The sequence below is a fragment of the Pan paniscus genome, chromosome 18, assembly GCF_029289425.2.
Source record: "Pan paniscus chromosome 18, NHGRI_mPanPan1-v2.0_pri, whole genome shotgun sequence".
Classification (NCBI taxonomy): domain Eukaryota; kingdom Metazoa; phylum Chordata; class Mammalia; order Primates; family Hominidae; genus Pan; species Pan paniscus.
In genome coordinates, this window is record NC_073267.2 from 83752180 (window position 1) to 83772516 (window position 20337).

A 20337-nucleotide genomic window follows, 5' to 3' on the forward strand; every position below is an offset into this window, starting at 1 on the left:
TCCGCTTCCTGGGCTCAAGCAATTCTCCTGCCTCAGCCTCCGGAGTAGCTGGGATCACAGGCATGCGCAACCACGCCTGGCTAATTTTTTTTTTTTTTTTTTCTTTTGTGTATTTTTAGTAGAGACGGGTTTCTCCATGTTGGTCAGGCTGGTCTCGAACTCCTGACCTCAGGTGATCTGGCTACTTCGGCCTCCCAAAGTGCTGGGATTATAGGCGCGAGCCACCGCGCCCGGCCAGCTTTTTATTTTTTATAGAGACAGAGTCTCACTCTGTTGCCCAGGCTGGTGTGCAGTGGCATGATCATGGCTCAATGCAGCCTTGACTTCCCTGGTTCAAATGATCCTGCCCCCTCAGCTTCCCGAGTAGCTAGGGCTGTAGGCACTTGCCACCATGCCCAGCTAACTTTTTTTTTTTTTTTTGAGACAGAGTTTCACTCTTGTTGCCCAGGCTGGAGTGCAGTGGCCCGATCTTAGCTCACTGCAACCTCCGCCTCCCAGGTTCAAGTGAGTCTCCTGCCTCAGCCTCCCGAGTAGCTAGGATTACAGGCATCCGCCACCAGGCCCGGCTTATTTTTTGTATTATTAGTAGATACGGGGTTTCACCATGTTGGCCGGGCTGGTCGTGAACTCCTGATCTCAGCTGATCCACCTGCCTCCGCCTCCCAAAGTACTGGGATTACAGGTGTGTGCCACCGTGCCCAGCCTCAAGCCATCCTTTCGCCTTAGCGTCTTGACTTTCTGGGACCACAGGCATGCGCTACCATGCTTAATTTTTTAATTTTTTATTATAGAGACGCGGTTTTGCCATGTTGCCTAAGCTGGTCTCGAACTCCTGAGCTCAAGTGATCCGCCTGCTTAGGCCTCCAAAAATGCTGGGATTATAGGTATGAGCCACCATGCCCAGCCTAGAAATAATATTTAAAGGGATAATGGCTTGAAATTTCAGATTCGAAAAAACAGCATGAACATCAAACAGGATAAATAATATGTCACTAGATATAATACAGCCAAACTGCAGATAATAATATAACTTTATTTTGCTTTTTGAGGCCAGGTTGGGCGGCAGTGGCGTAATCACGGTTCACTGTGGCCTTGACCTGCCAGGCTCAGGGGATCCTCCCACCTCAGCCTCCTGAGTAGCTGGGCCTACAGAAACATGCCACCACGCCCGGCTAATTTTTGTATTTTTTGTAGAGATAGGGTGTTGTCGTGTTGCCCAGGTTGGTCTCAAACTCCTGGGCTCAAGCAACCTGCCCACCGTGGTCTCCCAAAGTGCTGGGATTACAGGCATGAGCCGCCATACCTGACCAGACCAAGAGAGTTAAAAACTACTGGAGGTAAGAAAGAATTCAAAGAATTGACAATTAGATCACAAATAATATCTTATCAACATTGGATGCCAGAAAACAACAGAAGAATGTCTTAGAGAAGCTCCTTGTCAACCTGGAATTCCATAGCCAGCTATCATTCAAGAATGAGGTAAAATAAAGGTATTTTTGGACAGGCTAAGACAGTTTTATCACCTACAGACCTTTGCTGAAAGAATGGTTACAGATGTACTTCAGTAAGAAGAAAAGTAAACCCCTGAAGAAAGAGCAGGTTGTTGGTGCCAACAGTGAGCACAGAAGTGGATGCATTATGTTGGTAAATTGAATTAACTTTTTTTTTTTTTTTTTGAGACAGAGTTTCGCTCTTGTTGCCCAGGCTGGAGTGCAATGGGGTGATCTCGGCTCACGGCAACCTCTGCCTCCCGGGTTCAAGCGATTCTCCCACCTCACCCTCCTGAGTAGCTGGGATTACAGACATCCGCCACCACACCTGGCTAATTTTGTATTTTCAGTAGAGACGGGGTTTCTCCATGTTGGTCAGGCTGCTCTCGAACTCCCAACGTCAGGTGATCCGCCTGCCTCAGCCTCCCGAAGTGCTGGGATTACAGGTGTGAGCCACCGTGCCTGGCCTGAATTAACTATTAACAATATATTAGGATGCAAGTAGCAGAGTAACCCACGATGACTTAAACTGGAAAACACTGGATTAGTTTATAACAAGAAGTGTGGAGGTCAGTAGTTCCAGAGTTGGGGCAGTAGTTCACATAGGAACGTGAAGGACCCTCGATCTTTCTACTCTGCCATACGAGGGTGCAAGATGTCTCTCATGGTCGTGAGATGGCTGCCATAGCTCCAGACATTATATCATCACCCTATAACATCCCAGGCAGGAAGGCACAGAGATCCTCGGAGAAAGGAAGCTTTTTCTTCATGTGCTGCTGCTGCTTTTTTTATTTTTATTTTTTATTGCAATCACTGTCATCCAGGCTGGAAGGTGTGATCTCCGCTCCGCCCACTTCAACTTCCACCTCGTGGGTTCAAGTGATTCTTGTGCCTTAGCCTCCTGAGTAGCTGGAATTACAAGCACTTGACCCCACGCCCAGCTAATTTTTGTATTTTTAGTAGAGATGGGGTTTCACCATGTTGCCCAGGCTGGTCTCGAACTCCTGACCTCAGGTGATCTGCCTGCCTCAGTCTCCCAAAGCGCTGGGATTACAGTCGTGAGCCACTGCGCCCGGCTGCTTATTTGGAAAGGAAAATCTTTCCAAGATGGCCCTAACACATACTCCCTTGGGTCTCATTGACCTGAGCTGGTCCATCCTCAAACCAATTCCTGGTGAAAAAGGGACAGGCTTGCTGTGGTTGGCGCTGGTTGGCTTTGGCCAGTCTTGCATCATCTGCCAGGACTGGGTCCTTAGCTGCCCAAACAAATCAGGATTCTGTTGGCAAGCAAAAAAGAGAGTGGCCGCTGGTAGACAGCCAACAGTGTCTGCTACAGATGGCAAAACACAGAGACAAAAAAAAAAAACAGGATCTAAATGGGCTTTTAATTTTTTTTTTTTTAAGGGAAAACTAGAATTGTTGACCACATTACCAAGGAAGAATAAGAATAGAGAATTTTATTGTTAAGCCACACCAAATTTCTGCCTTGTTAAGAGAATGGCATTACTGAAAAACTGAAGACTTCATCAAGAAAATGTACATAAGCTAACAATATAAGATTAATCACTAAAAAAAAAGTAATATAATTTCCAGACCAGGAGGGGGAAAAAAGTGGTGAGGGTTGGCCGGGCGTGGTGGCTCTCCCAAAGTGTAATCCCAGCACTTTAGGAGGCCGAGGCAGGCAGATCACGAGGTCAGGAGATCAAGACCATCCTGGCTAACATGGTGAAGCCCTGTCTGTACTAAAAATACAAAAAAAAATTAGCCGGGCATGGTGGTGGGCATCTGTGGTCCCAGCTACTGGGGAGGCTGAGGCAGGAGAATGGCATAAACCTGGGAGGCGGAGCTTGCAGTGAGCCGAGATCAAGCCACTGCACTCCAGCCTGGGTGACAGGGTGAGACTCCGTCTCAAAAAAAAAAAAAAAAAAAAAAGGTGAGGGTGGAGATAATACGTCATCCCAAGTCAGGAAAAGAAAAAAAAATACAGAAAAAATAGTAGACAAAATACTGAATAAGATAGTAACATAAGTCCAAGTGAAATGGATTAAACTCATCTATTTGAAAACAACAACAGCATCAGGTGAAATAAAAAGCAAAGAAGTCTGAGGACTGAGCAAGGTGGCTCATACCTGCAATCTCAGCTCTTTGGGAGGCCACGTTGGGAGGATCATTTGAGAACAGGAGATCAGCCTGGGCAACATAGCAAGACATCATCTCTACAACAACAAAAAAACCAACAAAAGTAGTGCATACCTGTAGTCCCAGCTACTTGGGAGGCTGAGGCAGGAGTCTGAGAGTTCAAGTCCAGCCTGGGGAACATAGCAAGACCCTGTCTTTATGAAAAAAAAAAAAAAAAAAAAAGCTAGGTCTGCTGGCGTATGCCTATGGTCCTAGCTACTCGGGGGCCTGAGGTAGGATCATTTGAGCCCAGGTGGTCGAGTCTACAGTCAACTGTGATTGCACCACCGGCATTCCAGTCTGGGCAGCAGAGTGAGCTCCTGTCTCAAAAAGGGGGAAAAAGCCTGGGCGCAGTGGCTCACGCCTGTAATCCCAACACCTTGGGAGGCGGAGGTGGGCGGAACACCTGAGGCTGGGAGTTCGAGACCAGCCTGGCCAACATGGTTAAACCCCATCTCGACTAAAAATACAAAATTAGCCAGGCATGGTGGCGCATGCCTGTAGTCCCAGCTACTCAGGAGGCCGAGGCAGGAGAATTGCTTGAACCTGGGAAGTGGAGGTTGCGGTGAGCCAAGATCACGCCATTGCACTCCAGTCTGGGCAATAAGAGCAAAACTCTGTCTCAAAAAAAAAAAGCCGCCAGAGGCGGGAAGCTAGCTAGAATGTGGAGAGACCTGGTCTTCCCCACACAGATGGTTTGAACTTTTTTCATAAAATAGAGATGAGGTCTCACTCTGTTGCCCAGGCTCCAACCCCTGGACTGAAGCGATCATCCAGCCTCAGTCTCCCAAAGTGCTGGGATTATAGGTGTGAGCCACCACAACCAGCCGAGAACTGTTTTTCTAGACGTTACTTCATGCCTTAGTGTAGATAGGTACAGCAAGATACTGGATTTCCCCCTGCCCACTCCGACTCAAAACACAGTGGGGCTCCCTCCTGAGGTAGCAGGTGGTGGATCTGAAGGGACCCTTCACTCCAACTCCCCTGCCGCACCCTCTCCCCGTGCCTCAGGGCCCAGCTTCCTCCTCTTAGAGGCCGTTTCTTTATTTTTTCTTTTTTTTTTTTTTTTTTGTTTCTTTGAGCTGTCTCCTACAGGAAGAGGCTGTTAGGGTGCAGCCTCGATCTTTGTCCAGAGAAGACTGACAGTTTATTTCTCTAGGACTTCATTGAAAGCCCAAGTTATGCTCTTGGTTTGAAGAAGTGTGTTAGCTCTTGCCTTCTGGGTTTCTGGCTACAAACTCTGGGCGGCATCAAGAGGTACCAGAGCTGAGATTTCAGATGGATATAAAGTCAAAGTTGGATGTCCTGCAGGAAGGGAGGGGCTGCCCGAGGGTTTGGTGCTGCGGAGTGGAAAGGGCCTGAGTCCCTAGGGTAGCACTGAGGGGTCTGTGCCAGAGGCTGATACCAGGGTGTTGCAGTGCGGGTGGCCTCAGTTAACCAAGCAGGGTAGTGAAGCGGCCCATTCTCAGACAAGTCAAGGACAGGCCTCGCTGCTTTTGAGTTGTTGGGGAGGGAGGGGCTTTCGGTAACTGGCCACCTGCGCCAACCCCCACCCCCCCGCCCCAGCTCCTTCTGCCTGGTTTGGGTGCTGCCCCCCACCCAGGAGGCAGGGAGTGTTCTGGGTTGCTAGGCTGGCAGGGATCTGGGGCACAGCGAATGTTTTGATGGTTGTACCCCAGTTAGTGGAAGAGTGCTTTGGGAAGGCAGTGGGGGCTGTGGAAGGAGCTCTGGGCTTGAAGTCATCAGACCTGGAGTGGCGTTACAGCATCTTCACTTCCGCCTGGCTGACCTTGTTCAGCTGGTCCTGGGACTCCTGCGCATACTAAATGAGAGGCTATCCCCCGAAAATGCTCAGAGGTTCATAAAGCATTGCTCAGAGGTTCATAAAGCATCGGTCCATTGGAGCAGTAGGCTGTGGCTTCATGCCTTTAGAATGAGCTTTGGGACACGTCCTCAGGCTGTGTGTAAGTGGGTGGAGAGGGGCTTTATCTTTCGTCTTTCTCCTCTCCCTCCCAGAGGCAAGCAGCACCCATCCCCCCAGCCTCAGTGCCTTATTTTGACGTTTCTTTTCTCTGCATGCCAAGAAGGTTGTATTCAGCTGTGCTGGTCTGAGGTGGTGCTTATCCTGTGCTTCATTAGGTTAAGTCATTGATGGCTGTCTCCTGGGATCTGACCGAGAATTGGCTCTAAAGCTGCTACAGCCTCCAAAACTGTCCCTGCTGTTCTCCTTTTGGGGCACTCTTTGCTTTGCTCCTCAATCAGGTGCTTTTGTTTTTTCCTTCCATTTACCTGCGTGCTGGTGAGGGTCTCCTTTGAGGTTCCTTGTACTGGGAGGTGGAAGTAGCCCTTTGGCTGCATCTCCTGAGGATGGAAGGCGGGGTCTTCAAGGCCCTTGCTGTCCCTGACCTCTGGATCCTGGCTGCCAGTTCCTCTGGACAGCCTCAGCAACTTGGACATGGACCAGCCATTCAGGGGACATTTATTGATAAATGGTCTCCCCAAATTTGTCAAATTTGTGACCACAAACTTCTTAGAAGACTGTAGTATTGGCACAGTGGCTCACACCTGTAATTCCAGCACCTGGGGAGGCCGAGGCAGGTGGATCACTTGAGGTCAGGAGTTCGAGACCAGCCTAGCCAACATGGCGAAACCTCATCTCTGCTGAAAATACAAAAATTAGCTGGGTGTGGTGGCACTTGCCTATAGTGCCAGCTGCTTGGGAGGCTGGGGCAGGAGAATTGCTTGAACCCAGGAGGCGGAGGTTGCAGTGAGCCAATATTGCGCCACTGCACTCCAGCCTGGGCAACCGAGTGAGACTCCATAAAAAAAAAAAAAAAAGGCCATAGTGTTGTCTTGCCACCTCCTAAATTTCCCTAGTTACTCCCTTTCTCTTTTAGAAGACTATTTCACATCTGGTCTCTCTGTAAATCTCCAACCCCAACAATAAAGGGACACTCCTCACTGTCTGTGCCGCTTGCTCGGCTTTGCCACCTGTCCCACAGGTAGCCCCCGTCCAGGACGACACTCGATGCCATTATCTCGTGCTGCTCCCGGCCTTTGTTCCTCTGTTCACCTCTTTTTCCTGGATCATAAATTTCTTCTCTAATAATTCATTCCCATCAGTGTACACACATTCTAGACCATCTCTCAGCTGAATCCCATTCCACATTCCACTCTCTTACATCCCATTCCTTTTTTTTTTTTGAGACAGAGTCTCACTCTGTCACCCAGGCTGGAGTGCGGTGGCACGATCTTGGCTCACCACAAACTCCACCTCCCAGGTTCAAGCGAGTCTCCTGCCTCAGCCTCCGAAGTAGCGGGATTACAGGCGCATGCCACCACACCCAGCTAATTTTTGTATTTTTAGTAGAGATGGGGTTTTGCCATGTTGGCCAAGCTGGTCTCAAACTCCTAACCTCAGAAGATCCGCCGCCCTCGGCATCGCAAAGTGCTGGGATCACAGCTGTGAGCCACTGTGCCTGGCCCCCTACTCCAGCCCAGGCTGGAGTGCAGTGGCACAATCTCGGCTCATTGCAACCTCCACCTCCTGGGTTCAAGCATTTCTCCTGCCTCAGCCTCCCTAGTAGCTGGGACTACAGGTGCCTCTGCCACCACCCCCCGGCTAATTTTTGTTATTTTTAGTAGAGATGGGGTTTCACCATGTTGGCCCCGCCACCACCCACAGCTAAGTTTTGTTATTTTTAGTAGAGACGGGGTTTCACCATGTTGGCCAGGCCGATCTTGAACTCCTGACCCCAGGTGATCTGCCCACCTCGGCCTGCCAGAGTGCTGGGATTACAGGTGTGAGCCACCACACCCAGCACCATTCTTTCTTTTTGTTGTAACACCTTTATTGAGCTATAATTCACACACCATGCAGTTCATCTCTTTGAAACATACAAGTCAGTGGCTTTTGTTTTTTTTTGAGACGGAGTCCCGCTCTGTTGCCCAGGCCGGAGTGCAGTGGCATGATCTCGGCTCACTGCAAGCTCTGCCTCCCGGGTTCACGCCATTCTCCTGCCTCAGCCTCCTGAGTAGCTGGGACCACAGGCGCCCGCCACCATGCCTGGCTAATTTTTTTGTGTTTTTAGTAGAGACGGGGTTTCACCATGTTAGCCAGGATGGTCTTGATCTCCTGACCTCGTGATCCACCTGCCTCGGCCTCCCAAAGTGCTGGGATTACAGGCGTGAGCCACCGCGCCTGGCTGTCAGTGGCTTTTAACCTATTCACCACAAACAATTTTGGAACATCACCCCAGAAGAAAACTCCAACCCACTGGCAGTCATTCCCCATTCTCCTCTATCCTCCAGCCCCTGGCAACTGGTAATCTACTGTCTGTCTCTATGGATTTGCCTATTCTGTACATTTTACATAAATCATCTGGCATGGGGCCTTTTGTACCTTATTCCTTTTTTTTTTTTTTTTTTTTTTTTTTTTTTAAGACGGAGTCTCACTGTGTCACCCAGGCTGGAGTGCAGTGGCGCAATCTCGGCTCACCGCAAGCTCCGCCTCCCGGGTTCATGCCATTCTCCTGCCTCAGCCTTCCGAGTATCTGGTACTACAGGCTCCTGCCACCATGCCCGGCTAATTTTTTGTGTTTTTAGTAGAGATGGGGTTTCACCATGTTAACCAGGATGGTCTCGATCTCCTGACCTCGTGATCCGTCTGCCTTGGCCTCCCAAAGTGCTGGGATTACAGGCGTGAGCCACTGCACCAGGCTGTGCCTGGCTCCTTTCACTTAGCACAGGGTTTTCAAGTTCATCCATGCTGTAGCAGTACCAGAACTTGATTCCTTTTTATATCTGAATAATACTCCCTTGTATGGATATACCACATTTTGTTTATTTATGTATTGGTTGATGGAACTTTGAGTTGTTTCCATGTTGGCACTCTTATGAATAATGCTGCTATAAATCATTTGTGTACGAGGTTTTTTGTTGTTGTTTTTTTTTTTTTTTTTTTTGAGATGGAGTCTCACTCTGTCGCCAGGCTGGAGTGCAGTGGTGCGATCTCGGCTCACTGCAACCTCTGCCTCCCAAGTTCAAGTGATTCTCCTGCCTCAGCCTCCTGAGTAGCTGGGACTACAGGCACACGCCAGCCATGCCCAGCTAATTTTTGTATTTTTAACAGAGATGGGGTTTCACCAAGTTGGCCAGATGGTCTTGATCTCTTGACTTCGTGATCTGCCCATCTTGGCCTCCCAAAGTGCTGGGATTACAGGCGTGAGCCACCATGCCCGGCCATGTGTACAAGTTTTTATGTGAACCTAAGTTTTCATTTCTCTTGAGTATATACCTAGAAGTGGAATTGCTGAGTCATATATTATGGTGACTGTATATTTAATCTTTTGAGGAACTGCCAGACTGTTGCCCAAAGCGACTGCACCATTTCACATTCCCAATAGCAAAGTCTGAGGGTTCCAATGTCTCTGCGTCCTCACTAACACTGCTTATTATCTGTCTTGTTGGTTACAGCCACCCTGATGGGCAGGAAGTGGTATCTGATTGTGGTTTTGATTTGCATTTCCCTGATGATTAATGACATTGAGCATCTTTTCCTGTGCTTGAGCCTCGCAATACCCCTGGATCAGTCATTGTGAAGGTCACCACTGCCCTCCATCCAGTGGTCAGTTCTCAGTCCTCACCTTACTTTTTCAAACACTTGACACTGTTAATTCCTCCTTCATTCTCGAAACTTTCTTCTCTTGGCTTCCCAGATGCAGGGCTGTTTTTCCCCCTGCCTCATTGGCTGTTTCTTTCCTGGCTTCTCTTTCAGACAGCAGAGTACCCCAGGCTCTGTCCTGAGCCGCCTACTCTTGTCTGTGGTAGACCCTCCCTAGATCTTTTCTTCTGGTCCTGTAGTTTTAAGAATGAACTGTACTCTGATGACTCTCGGATATATCCCTCTAACTCTGACCTCACCCATGAGCTTCAAACAGGTGTGTTCAACTGCCTGTTTCCAACTGCATGTGGATGTCTAAAAAAGTTTCTTTTTTTTTCGAGTTGTGGTATCACTCTGTCACCCATCCTGGAGTGCCATGGCATGATCACGGCTCACTGCAACCTTGAACTCCTGGGCTCAAGTGATCCTTATGCCTAAGCCTCCTGAGTAGGTAGGACTGACTACAGGCACCTGCCACCATGCCCAGCTAATGTTTTTACTTTTCTGTTTGTTTGTTTGCTTGAGACGGTGTCTCACTCTGTCACCAGACTGGAGTGCTGTGGTGCGATCTCAGGTCACACAACCTCTGACTCCCTGGTTCAAGCAATTCTCCTGCCTCAGCCTCCCGAGTAGCTGGGATTACAGGCACCCACCACCACGCCCAGCTAATATTTTGTATTTTTAGTAGAGACGGGGTTTCGCCATGTTGGCCATGAAGGTCTCAATCTCCCGACCTCATGATCCGCCCGCCTCGGCCTCCCAAAGTTTTGGGATTACAGGCATGAGCCTTCATGCCCAACGTTTTTAGTTTTTTGTGGAGATGGGGTCTTGCTGTGTTGCCCAGGCTGGTCTCAAACTCCTGACCTCAAGTGATCCTCCCGCCTTGGCCTCCCAAAATGTTGGGATTACAGACATGAGCCACCACAGCTGGCCTAAAAGACATCTTAAATTTAACCAGAACTTTTGTTTTTTCTCAGCCAAACCCATTAATTTTCTGTCTTTTCTGTATAGTGAATGACAGCCCCATCCACAAGGTTGCTCAGGCCACAGCCTCCATATCTCCCTGATTCCTGTCTTCCTCTTCCCACCCTGCTCCCCTCTTCCCTTCCCCATGGGCCCCCTCCTTGTACCCTCCAACTACCCTACTAGTTAAGCCCTTCAGAGTACATCCAGCCATTTATCACCACCTCCACCACCTGGGATATTGCAACAGTTCCTTTCTGGTCTCCCTGCTAGTCTTACGCAACAGCCAGAGTAGTGCTTTAATAAAACATGTTTTAACCTAAAAGCATTTTAGATTTTACTACGAAATGCATCATAGACTCAAAGTAGTATATATCGTATTTGTGCTCTTTAAAGAATAAACATAAGAAATACTCCATGGCTGGGCGCAGTGGCTCATGCCTGTAATCCCAGCACTTTGGGAGGCTGAGGCGGGTGGATCACCTGAGGTCAGGAGTTAAAGACCAGCCTGGCCAACATGGTGAAACCCCATCTCTACTAAAAATACAAAAAATTAGCTGGGTGTGGTGGCACATGCCTGTAATCCCAGCTACTTGGGAGGCTGAGACAGGAGAATCGTTTGAACCCAGGAGGCGGAGGCTGCAGTCAGCCAAGATCACGCCACTGCACTCCAGCCTGGTGACAGAGCAAGACTCCGTCTCAAAAGAAAAAAAAAATACTTCTGTACCCACCACCTGGATTACAAGGTACCCAGTACTCCTGAGGCCTCTTCAGCCCTCCTTATTTCATCTACCTCTCTTCCCCCTCCAGAGGAATTCCCTGAATTTTGTGTTGTTTCCTTGATTTTCTCTATTATTATCTTTATAGAGAGGCATAGAAAATGTCTTGCTTAGCTTTGCGTATTTTTTAGCTTTTCATGGATTCATGCTGTGATCATTTATCCATGACTACTCTTTTTGCTCGATATAATGTTTTTTGGCCATATTCATCCCTGTTAATGTCTGAAACCGGAGTTCATTCATTTTACTATATGGTACAAAATGCACCACAATTTATCCATTCTTTTTTTTTTTTTTTTTTTTTTGAGAAAGAGTTTCGCTCTTGTTGCCCAGGCTAGAGTGCATTGGCACGATCTCCCACTCCTGGGTTCAAGCGATTCTCCTGCCTCAGCCTCCCGAGTAGGTGGGATTACAGGCATGTGCCACCATGCCCGGCTAATTTTGTATTTTTGGTAGAGATGGGGTTTTTTCACGTTGGTCAGGCTGGTCTCGAACTTCCAACCTCAGGTGATCCACCCGCCTCGGCCTCCCAAAGTGCTGGGATTACAGGTGTAAGCCACCATGCCTGGTCTTTTTTTTTTTTTTTTTTGAGGCGGAGTTTTGCTCTTGTCGCCCAGGCTGGAGTACAATGGCGTGATCTTGGCGCACTGCAACCTCCGCCTCCTGGGTTCAAGTGATTCTCCTGCCTCAGCCTCTCGCATAGCTGGAATTATAGGTGGCCACCACAACGCCTGGCTGATTTTTTGTATTTTTAGTAGAGATGGGGTTTCACCATGTTGGCCAGGCTGGTCTTGAAATCCTGACCTCAGGTGATACACCCACCTCAGGCTCCCAAAGTGGTGGGATTATAGGCATGAGCCATTGGGCCTGCCTCCTCCGAGCTCTTTATATTGAGGTGTGCATGGGCTTAACAAAATGATCTGAGTAGCTGTGAAGGGGAGCAAGCCCATGACGTGGTGGGCAGCTGAGGGGCACAGGTAGAAATGAACTGTGAGAGGGTCATTGCCAGGTCATTTTTGGGATTTTTAGTGCGTGTTTGGGGGCCTTTGATTTTTTTTTTAGCTCCTCCCCATGGCTCCATTTGCCCTCACCACAACAAGCTGAGCATCCTGTATTTGCAGTAACACCTTGACCTGGGGTTCCCAAAGCAAGGGCCTTTGCCAGATGCTCTACTTCTCTGCTCTTTCCAGACATGTCAAAACCAGGGATTTTCCCCTCCCCAACAGGCAGTGCAGTTCCTTCGGGTGCCCCCTGCGTTGATCTAGAATCCCAAGGAGTTAATGACTTCCCTGATTGAGTTGCTTCCTTTGGAAGCCTCCTGTGCCAGCTCTGCCCAGCCCCCGCCTTCAGTGGCCACTGCGGGGCTGCCCAGCCAGAAAACAGGTCTCCCCAGGCAGGACCTCTCGCTCCCATCAGCTGCAAAGTCACTGTCTTCCAGGGCCACCTGCCTCATGACTGGCTCTCCTCAGGTCACAGGAAGCTGGGAGTGGGACCCTGAAAGAACTCGAGTTCTGTCCTTAGATGTTGGGCATGCAGCAGGCAAAGGGAGAATGAGAGGAGACAAGGACCTGGCTTCCCATCTACAGACTGTTCAGCCAAGGCCATGCCTAGAGTGGGATCTGCTAAATGGGCACAGCAGAACATTGGAAGAAGCACCTTTGAGCCAGTGCTGCTGGGGTCTCCGTGGATTAGAGCCAGGAGCCCTGATGAGGCCTGTGGGCGGGGCTTCACTTTCGACCCTGAGAAGCCAACTCCACATCTCCTTCCCTCTCACCCTTGAGCCGTGGGTAGTTCAGGGAGGCCACAGCCTTCTTTCTGTGCCATGGCCTATCCCAAAGTCACCTCCACTCACAACGTCGTGACCTTAGGTAAGTTCTTCTACTTTTGTGAACATCATTTCCCACCCAGAATAATGTCCTTACTGCAATATGCTCGTTCCATTCCCTGCTGGCTTTGTGGCCACAAATGGAGGGGCAGCTAGGTTTCTTGAACACAGAGCCTGAGAGGCCTTGTCTGCAGCTGCTGGAAGCAGCCAGGAGACCCCAAAAGTGGGCTGGAGACTTCAACAAGGACAGGCAACAGGGCTGCACTGAGAGGCCCAGGGGCTAGGTCAGCAGCACCGCTAGGCAGATTTGGAGGGGAGCTGGGGAGAGGCGAGGCAGCCAGCTTTGCAAGATTCCCACGGCACACAGCCAGTGCTCAGGGGTTCCCTTCTCAGCGTTCCTCTCACCTGGTGTGGCTCCCTCATGCCTGGCATGGATCCGAGCTCCTTTCCTTATGGCTGAGACCCAAACTGCCTACAAGTGGCCTTTTCTCCCTGTTCTTGCCTGCAAGGGCAGCATGAGGCCTCAGGCTGTCAGTGCTACCAGGGACCCTGGCATTCACTTTGTCCATAATGTACAGATGGATGTAGACAACTGCCCTCAGGGCTGTCCAGGGGCAGGACCAAGCCCAGCAACCACACCTCCTGACACAGCCAGGTTCTCCCCCAACGGCGGAGCTGACAGGACTGTTCATGGTTCATTGAGTGGACCCAGCAATGCCTCATCGATAATCCACAGTCGAGAGAAGAGGGGCGGTCAGAGACCGGCCAGCCCTCCCTTCTGATTGGGAGAGGCCTCTGCAGGTACTGACAGGCTCCAGAGAGTGCTGTGGGGGGCAGTCAGTGTCCATAGTCCCCTGGAATCTTCTCTGGGCTGTTTTCTCTGACTTTTCTCCTGAAATTAACTGTACATAGCTGGGCTAGGAACTCTCTAAATCTGAAAGCATGTGGCTTAGGGAAAATCACTTGACTCGTTTACCTTCTGGCTAAGAAGTGAAGACTCTGGGCTAATCTAGTCCTCCAGGCCCTGGAGTCCCACAGAATGATGCTATCTGTGCAGCTAGAGGGCAGAGCCCTTGGTCATGTCCACCCTCTGATTAAGTGGGCATCTCCTCTCCTGCTAGCTTTGGGGCTTGGGGTGGGGCTGGGACAAAGCCTGGTGCCCGTGTGATTCATCCGCACATTATTTCTCCTCTCTGCCATTCTAGGGTCGTGCTGCGGCAGCCTGGCGCCCGACATGTGAAGGGGAACCTGCCAGGGGATTACTGTGAGCTAACAGCAGGATAGGCTGGCCCCGGGGGAGTGGGGATGGGCAGAACCCGGGCCAGGAGTATTAGGAAGGAGACCTGGACCCTGGTGGGGAGCTCAGCACAAGCTCGCCTGACCCAGATGGTATTGGACACAGTGCCCCGCTGAACAGCAGCTGTTCCCAGCGCCAGAGGACCCCACAGTCACAGTAGGAGCTTTGCGACCCCTACGCAACTGCAGCTGGGGCTGGGGCCACCAGGAGAAGGGACCAGCACCTCAGATGGGAAGCAGAAGGGCAAGACCTACTGCGGAAAGGATCTCTATCTCTGCAGCGGAGTTTTCCCACACTCACAGAGCTTCCTGTTTTTGTCCTCTCAGGGTTGGGGTCTGGCTCCCCTCTGGCAGAGGTTTTGGGCCAGGAGGTGGGACAACGCTTGCATGGAACCCAAGTCCCCTGAAGTCCATGTGCTCTCTGTTGTGATTGGAGTTCTAGGGCTTCCCCGCTGCCGGGAACGAGGGGCCGCCTCATTGTCTGCTCATGAACCACAAGGACCCCGACTGCTCCAGACTGGATTATTTCAAGCCGCCAAAGAGGGGGACCCCTAGAGCTGGCAGCCAGCAATCCCAAGGGACTAGAGGGCTGCAATGGACTGACCTCCCCCTCACCAGGGTGGCAGGAGAGGCAGAGCCTCTGTGGCCTAGCTAGTGACGGAGAGACCCGATGAAGCCCTAAGCAGGGGCCCCGCCTGACTCAGGGGCAGGACAGCCACTCCTGCCAACGTGTGTTCTCCCTACATTGAGGGAGGGCATGGCAAGGGACCCCTGCCACTGTCCCCTGCTGCAGCACGTGACCCTATGTCCTTTGCATGTGGTGCCAGAATAGGCAGGCTACGCCGTGGCTGGCCCCTCAGCGGGCTGGGAAAAGAGTGGCCACGGTGACCGCCACCCGCCTGCCGGCACCATGAAGTGCTCCCTGCGGGTGTGGTTCCTCTCCGTGGCCTTCCTGCTGGTGTTCATCATGTCCCTACTCTTCACCTACTCGCACCACAGCATGGCCACGCTCCCCTACCTGGACTCGGGGGCCCTGGATGGGACGCACCGGGTGAAGCTGGTGCCCGGCTATGCCGGCCTGCAGCGCCTCAGCAAGGAGAGGCTCTCGGGCAAGAGCTGCGCCTGTCGCCGCTGCATGGGCGATGCCGGTGCCTCCGACTGGTTTGACAGCCACTTTGACGGTAACATTTCCCCCGTCTGGACCCGAGAGAACATGGATCTTCCACCCGATGTCCAGAGGTGGTGGATGGTAAGAGCTGCTGCTCCCTTCCAGGGATCTGTCCCCCAGTTTTAGAGCCACTCAGAGCCCCCTCTTGGATTTCTGGCCCCCAGAGCCTTGACAAAATGCCTGTTTGACCAAGCCATTTATAGGATCACAGATTACTGAAGGGCAGAGCAAGCATTGACCTGATGGAGGGGGCTAGTATTTTCTAGTGCCTGTAGGACCCGAGCATAGGCCAGAAATGCCTCCTGGACCAGGCAGGCAGCAGGGACACAGGGAGCAGGTGGGAGTGAGGAGTACAGCCATGGGGGGCCTGCCCCAGAGGAAGGAGGCAGCCGCCCCTAGGCCCCAGCAGTTGTTGCTGCACAAGGCTGGATCTGGGTTTTTTTGTTTTTTTTTTTAAGAAAACCTAGAAATCCAGATTTTAAAACTAAATATCCTAATTTATGAACATTGGCTCAAAATAATTGTTTTTTATTTGTTTGTTTGTTTTTTGAGATGGAGTCTCATTCTGTCGCCCAGGCTGGAGTGCAGTGGCACAGTGACGGCTCACTGTAACTTCTGCCTCCCAGGTTCAAGTGATTTTCCTGCCTCAGCCTCCCGAGTAGCTGGAATTACAGGCATGCACCACCTCCCTCAGCTAATTTTTTTGTATTTTTAGTACAGACGGGGTTTCACCATGTTGGCCAGGCTGATCTCAAACTCCTGACCTCAGATGATCTGCCCGCCTCAGCCTCCCAAAGTGCTGGGATTACAGGCGTGAGCCACCATGCCCAGCCAAAATAATTGTAAATACCATGAGAAGAGAGCCCCTTTCTTGGTTCTTTACAACTGCTAGAAGACTTTTTACTGGGCTGGGATAAGAAAGCCTTGTAGGGAAGGCCGGTCGTGGTGGCTCACGCCTGTAATCTCAGCACTTTGAGAGCACAGGGCGGACGGATCATGAGGTCAGGAGTTCGAGACCAGCCTGACCAACGTGGTGAAACCCCGTCTCTACTAAAAATAAAAAAAAATTAGCCAGGCATGGTGGCGCGTGCCTGTAATCCCAGCTGCTCAGGAGGCTGAGGCAGGAGAATCGCTTGAACCTGGGAGGCAGAGGTTGCAGTGAGCCGAGATTGCACCATTGCACTCCAGCTGGGCAACAAAGTGAGACTCCGTCTCAAAAAAAAAAAAAGAAAAAAGAAAAGCCGTGCAGGGACTACTTAATCTATTTTATGAAATAATGTGTTGTCTGATTCTAGAGTTAAAAAAAAACAAGCAATGAAAAGAACCCTCAGGGGCTAAGGGAGGTGAAGGGGTGGGGCTGGGGGGGTCCTCCCTATCTTTCCAGTCATCACTTTTCTGCTACTTTTAATTCCTTCTACCTTGCCCCAAGGCTCTGGAGTGTCACTCCCCAGGCTCTGCAGGCCATCTCGTTGCCACACATGTCATAGGTGGAGCCATGTCAGCACTGAGCCCCTGCAGGCTCCCAAGCTGCGAGGGATGAGCTCATGTGATCACGCTTATCAGAATGATGTCACAGAACCTGCCTTCCAGCCTAGACTGTCAAGAGTGCCCGAGGACCAGGGTCTGCAGAGCTGGGGCCACTAGGAGCCCCGTGGGCTCTTACTGTGACAGCGTTTTTTTGATACAGGTTCTCACTGTCTTTGCAGTGGCCACAGTCTTGACTCACTGCATCCTTGACCCCCAAGGCTCGAGCAATCCTCCCACCTCAGCTTCAGAGTAGCTGGGACTACAGGCACGTGCCACCACGCCTGGCTAATTTTTATATAGGAATTCTCATCTTGGAGCCAAGCTCCCTCTACAGATCAATCTCCCATCCCCTGAGCAGGCCCTGCTCACCCACAAACCCATCAAGTTATGGCTCCATCCACATAATGTTTTATTTTATTTTTATGTGGGTTTTTTTTTTTTTGAGTAAAAATAATTCCAGCACTTTGAGTAAAAGTAATTTATTTTTGAGTAAAAGTAATCCCACCACCTTGGGAGGCCAAGGCGGTGGATCACCTGAGGTCGGGAGTTCGAGACCAGCCTGACCAACATGAAGAAACCCCATATCTACTAAAAATACAAAATTAGTTGGGTGTGGTGAAGCATGCCTGTAATTGCAGCTACTCGGGAGGCTGAGGCAGGAGAATCCCTTGAACCCGGGAGGCGGAGGTTGCGGTGAGCCAAGATCGCGCCATTGCACTCCAGCCTGGGCGACAAGAGTGAAACTCTATCTCAAAAAAAAAAAAAAAAGAGTATTTCATTTTTCTTGTTTCATATGAAATCCTTATTTTCAGTGTGTCTTGAAAAATGGGAAACTTTGGCCCTTCTGGGCTCATGATCCCACGTGGCAGCAATTGGCTGAAGTTGCCTCTCTTTGCCGGGGCTCAGATCTGTTGGCTGTGGACCTTACCTGCCATGTCACTCCTGTGTGGCACTTGCTGGGCCTGTAAGCATCTGGTTGGTGCTGCCTCGTTTCATGGTCTTTGACCGTTAGTTGGTTGGTACAGGTCTCGCTGGTAGGAGGGGACACCAGTTTTATTCCAGCCATTCTGGCTCTGAAAGAATTTATCAGCCTCTCTGCCCTTCCCTGGGGCTCAGGGAGTGGCTGGACTGTCACCCTGGACGTGGCTTCTGCAACCCCAGTCCTCAGCCTGAGTGCCGGGGGCGCCCCCTGTAGGCTGACCAGGAAGGATCCCCTGAAGGAGGCTGCTCTGCTCCGTGGCCCAGGCCTGCAGGTTCCCAGAGAATGTGTGAAAGGCACCTTGATCCCTGAGCCCCTTCTAGTGCATCAGAGCTAACTGTGACTAGCAGGGCACCCAATCTCTGGACATTGAGACTCACTCACAACCGGGGACTTTGCTGTCGTTGAGAGAGGGAGAGACCCTCACTGCCCAGAGGAAAGAACCCCTGTTCCCTGGCAGAGCCCTGGATAAAGAGGCCTGTGCCCAGACACAGGATAATGAGGGCACAGGAGGGGAGGCCCGGGCCCCTCCTTCTTCACACACCTCTCCCCTTCCTCGTTTCCCATCTTCCCCTCCCTTCCACAGATGCTGCAGCCCCAGTTCAAGTCACACAACACCAATGAGGTGCTGGAGAAGCTGTTCCAGATAGTGCCTGGCGAGAACCCCTACCGCTTCCGGGACCCCCACCAGTGCCGGCGCTGTGCCGTGGTGGGGAACTCGGGCAACCTGCGGGGCTCTGGCTATGGGCAGGACGTGGACGGGCACAACTTCATCATGAGGTGAGCCCCTGTGGAGCCCAAGGGTGGGCCCAGGATGGGCCTCCGGGAGGGGGACTGCCCTCCTCTGCCTTGTCTGGCAGGGTGCATGCTGCCAGCTACCGGTGTGCTGTGGGGCCCTGCCTCCCAGAGTCTTTCACAGCAGGCTTGGAGCTCTCTCCTTTACCTGTTTGGGGTGGATGGGGAGACAGAATCCCAAATCTAAGCTTTGCTTGAGGCCTGCACTCTGTTTCCAAGGCTCTGAATTCCTCTGGAAAGAGCTGACATTAGATTCCTGGCTGATGTTTGGTGAAAAATCCCATCAGAGGCAGGGCATGGTGGCTCACACCTGTAATTCCAGCGCTTTGAGAAGCTGAGGTGGGAGGATCGCTTGAGCCCAGGAGTTAGAGACCAGCCTAGGTAACATGGCGAAACCCTGTGTCTACAAAAAATTTTTAAAGATTAGCTGGGCATTGTGGCGTGTCTGTATTTCCAGCTACTGGGGTGGCTGAGGCAGGAGGATTGCTTGAACCCAGGAGTTTGAGGCTACAGTGAGCTATGATTGCACCAGTTCACTCCAGCCTGGGCAATAGACTGAGACCCTGTCTCAAAAACAAAAATTCCCATCAGAAGCCGGCCCTGTCCTCCTCGTCCCCTCAGCAGCTGGGCAAGGAGTGAGGGCCCCAAGCCCAGCTAGCATCCTGCTTCATAACAGCAGGTGATTCTCGCTGGCAGATGCACAGAAGGCAGATGTGGGTGCTGAAAGGTGCTGTTCGGTATTTGCTGTAGGGCTCATTCATTCCCAAGACCTCTATGCCCAGCCGTGAGGAAGGGAGAAGAGTTGGGAGGGCGTTCAGTCTTGACCGAGACTCTGCAATGAAGGCCTGGGCGTGAACAGGGAATAGGGGGCAGGCTCACGACCTGAACGTGGGCTGCTTGCTCTGCTCCAGAGCCTGTGTTTTCTGACATCCCCCCTTGACTTGGCTGGGGACAAGAAATGCCTCCTACCCAAGTCCTTGGTAGAGGAAGAGCCTGAAGAACAGAGTTCCTGCCAATGCCCAGTTTTCACGCATCTCTTAGGATGAGCATTGCAGTTAAGACCAGGTTTCCCAGGAGGCAGAAGGAAGGGCTTTGTCTTAGAAACTGTTGCTGTCTCCATAGCAACACGAAGGCAGCAATATGTCTCGGAGGCATTCAGCATTCCATGTAAGACCTTCCTCATGTTGGGAAATGGTGCAAGTGGGAGGGTGAGCAGGTTGGACTGGACCCTGTCCAGGACCCCGGAGCCACCTGAGGGTATCCATATCCTCCAACTGCTCATACCCCAATGGGAGGGAGATGGGATGGGAGCTGGTCTTAGAGGGGCCTCTCCCCTCCCCAGACACCATGGCCAGGTTGGGAATTGAGGCATCTGTCACTTTCATGCAGCTCTGCGCACTCGGGAAGCCCAGGACAATGCTCTTAGGTGCCCAGAGCACCTGCATCAAGTTTGAGCTTTCACTGGTCAGGCACCTCAGTGATGGTCAGGAAGCTCCTGGGTGGAAGCCCTGCAGGTCCAAAAGGACTGCCTCTAAGTCATCTGGCCGGTACTGTCAGGTGGGGCTGCAGAAAGAAATTTATAAGGCTGCACATGCTGTGGCTCATGCCTGTAATCCCAGCACTTTAGGAGGCTGAGGCAGGCAGATTACCTGAGGTCGGGAGTTCGAGACCAGCC

The 20337-nt window shown here is 51.3% G+C and overlaps 1 protein-coding gene across 5 annotated transcripts in view; it reads left to right on the plus strand.

The window, feature by feature from the left end:
- Positions 1-20337, plus strand: part of ST3GAL2 (ST3 beta-galactoside alpha-2,3-sialyltransferase 2) — a 62946-nt gene that overhangs the window by 25925 nt on the left and 16684 nt on the right. For 2 of the 5 annotated variants that reach the window (XM_034940664.3, XM_063597741.1), the window contains 2 exons: positions 14103-15442; positions 18454-18647. In XM_034940664.3, the coding sequence (XP_034796555.1) occupies positions 15104-15442; positions 18454-18647 (533 nt within the window). In that variant the 5' untranslated portion in view covers positions 14103-15103. Of the gene's footprint in view, positions 1-10855; positions 11040-12541; positions 12941-13475; positions 13699-14102; positions 15443-18453; positions 18648-20337 lie in introns of those variants that run through there. The other 3 variants (XM_055099095.2, XM_034940666.3, XM_055099097.2) reach the window with 3 other exon arrangements.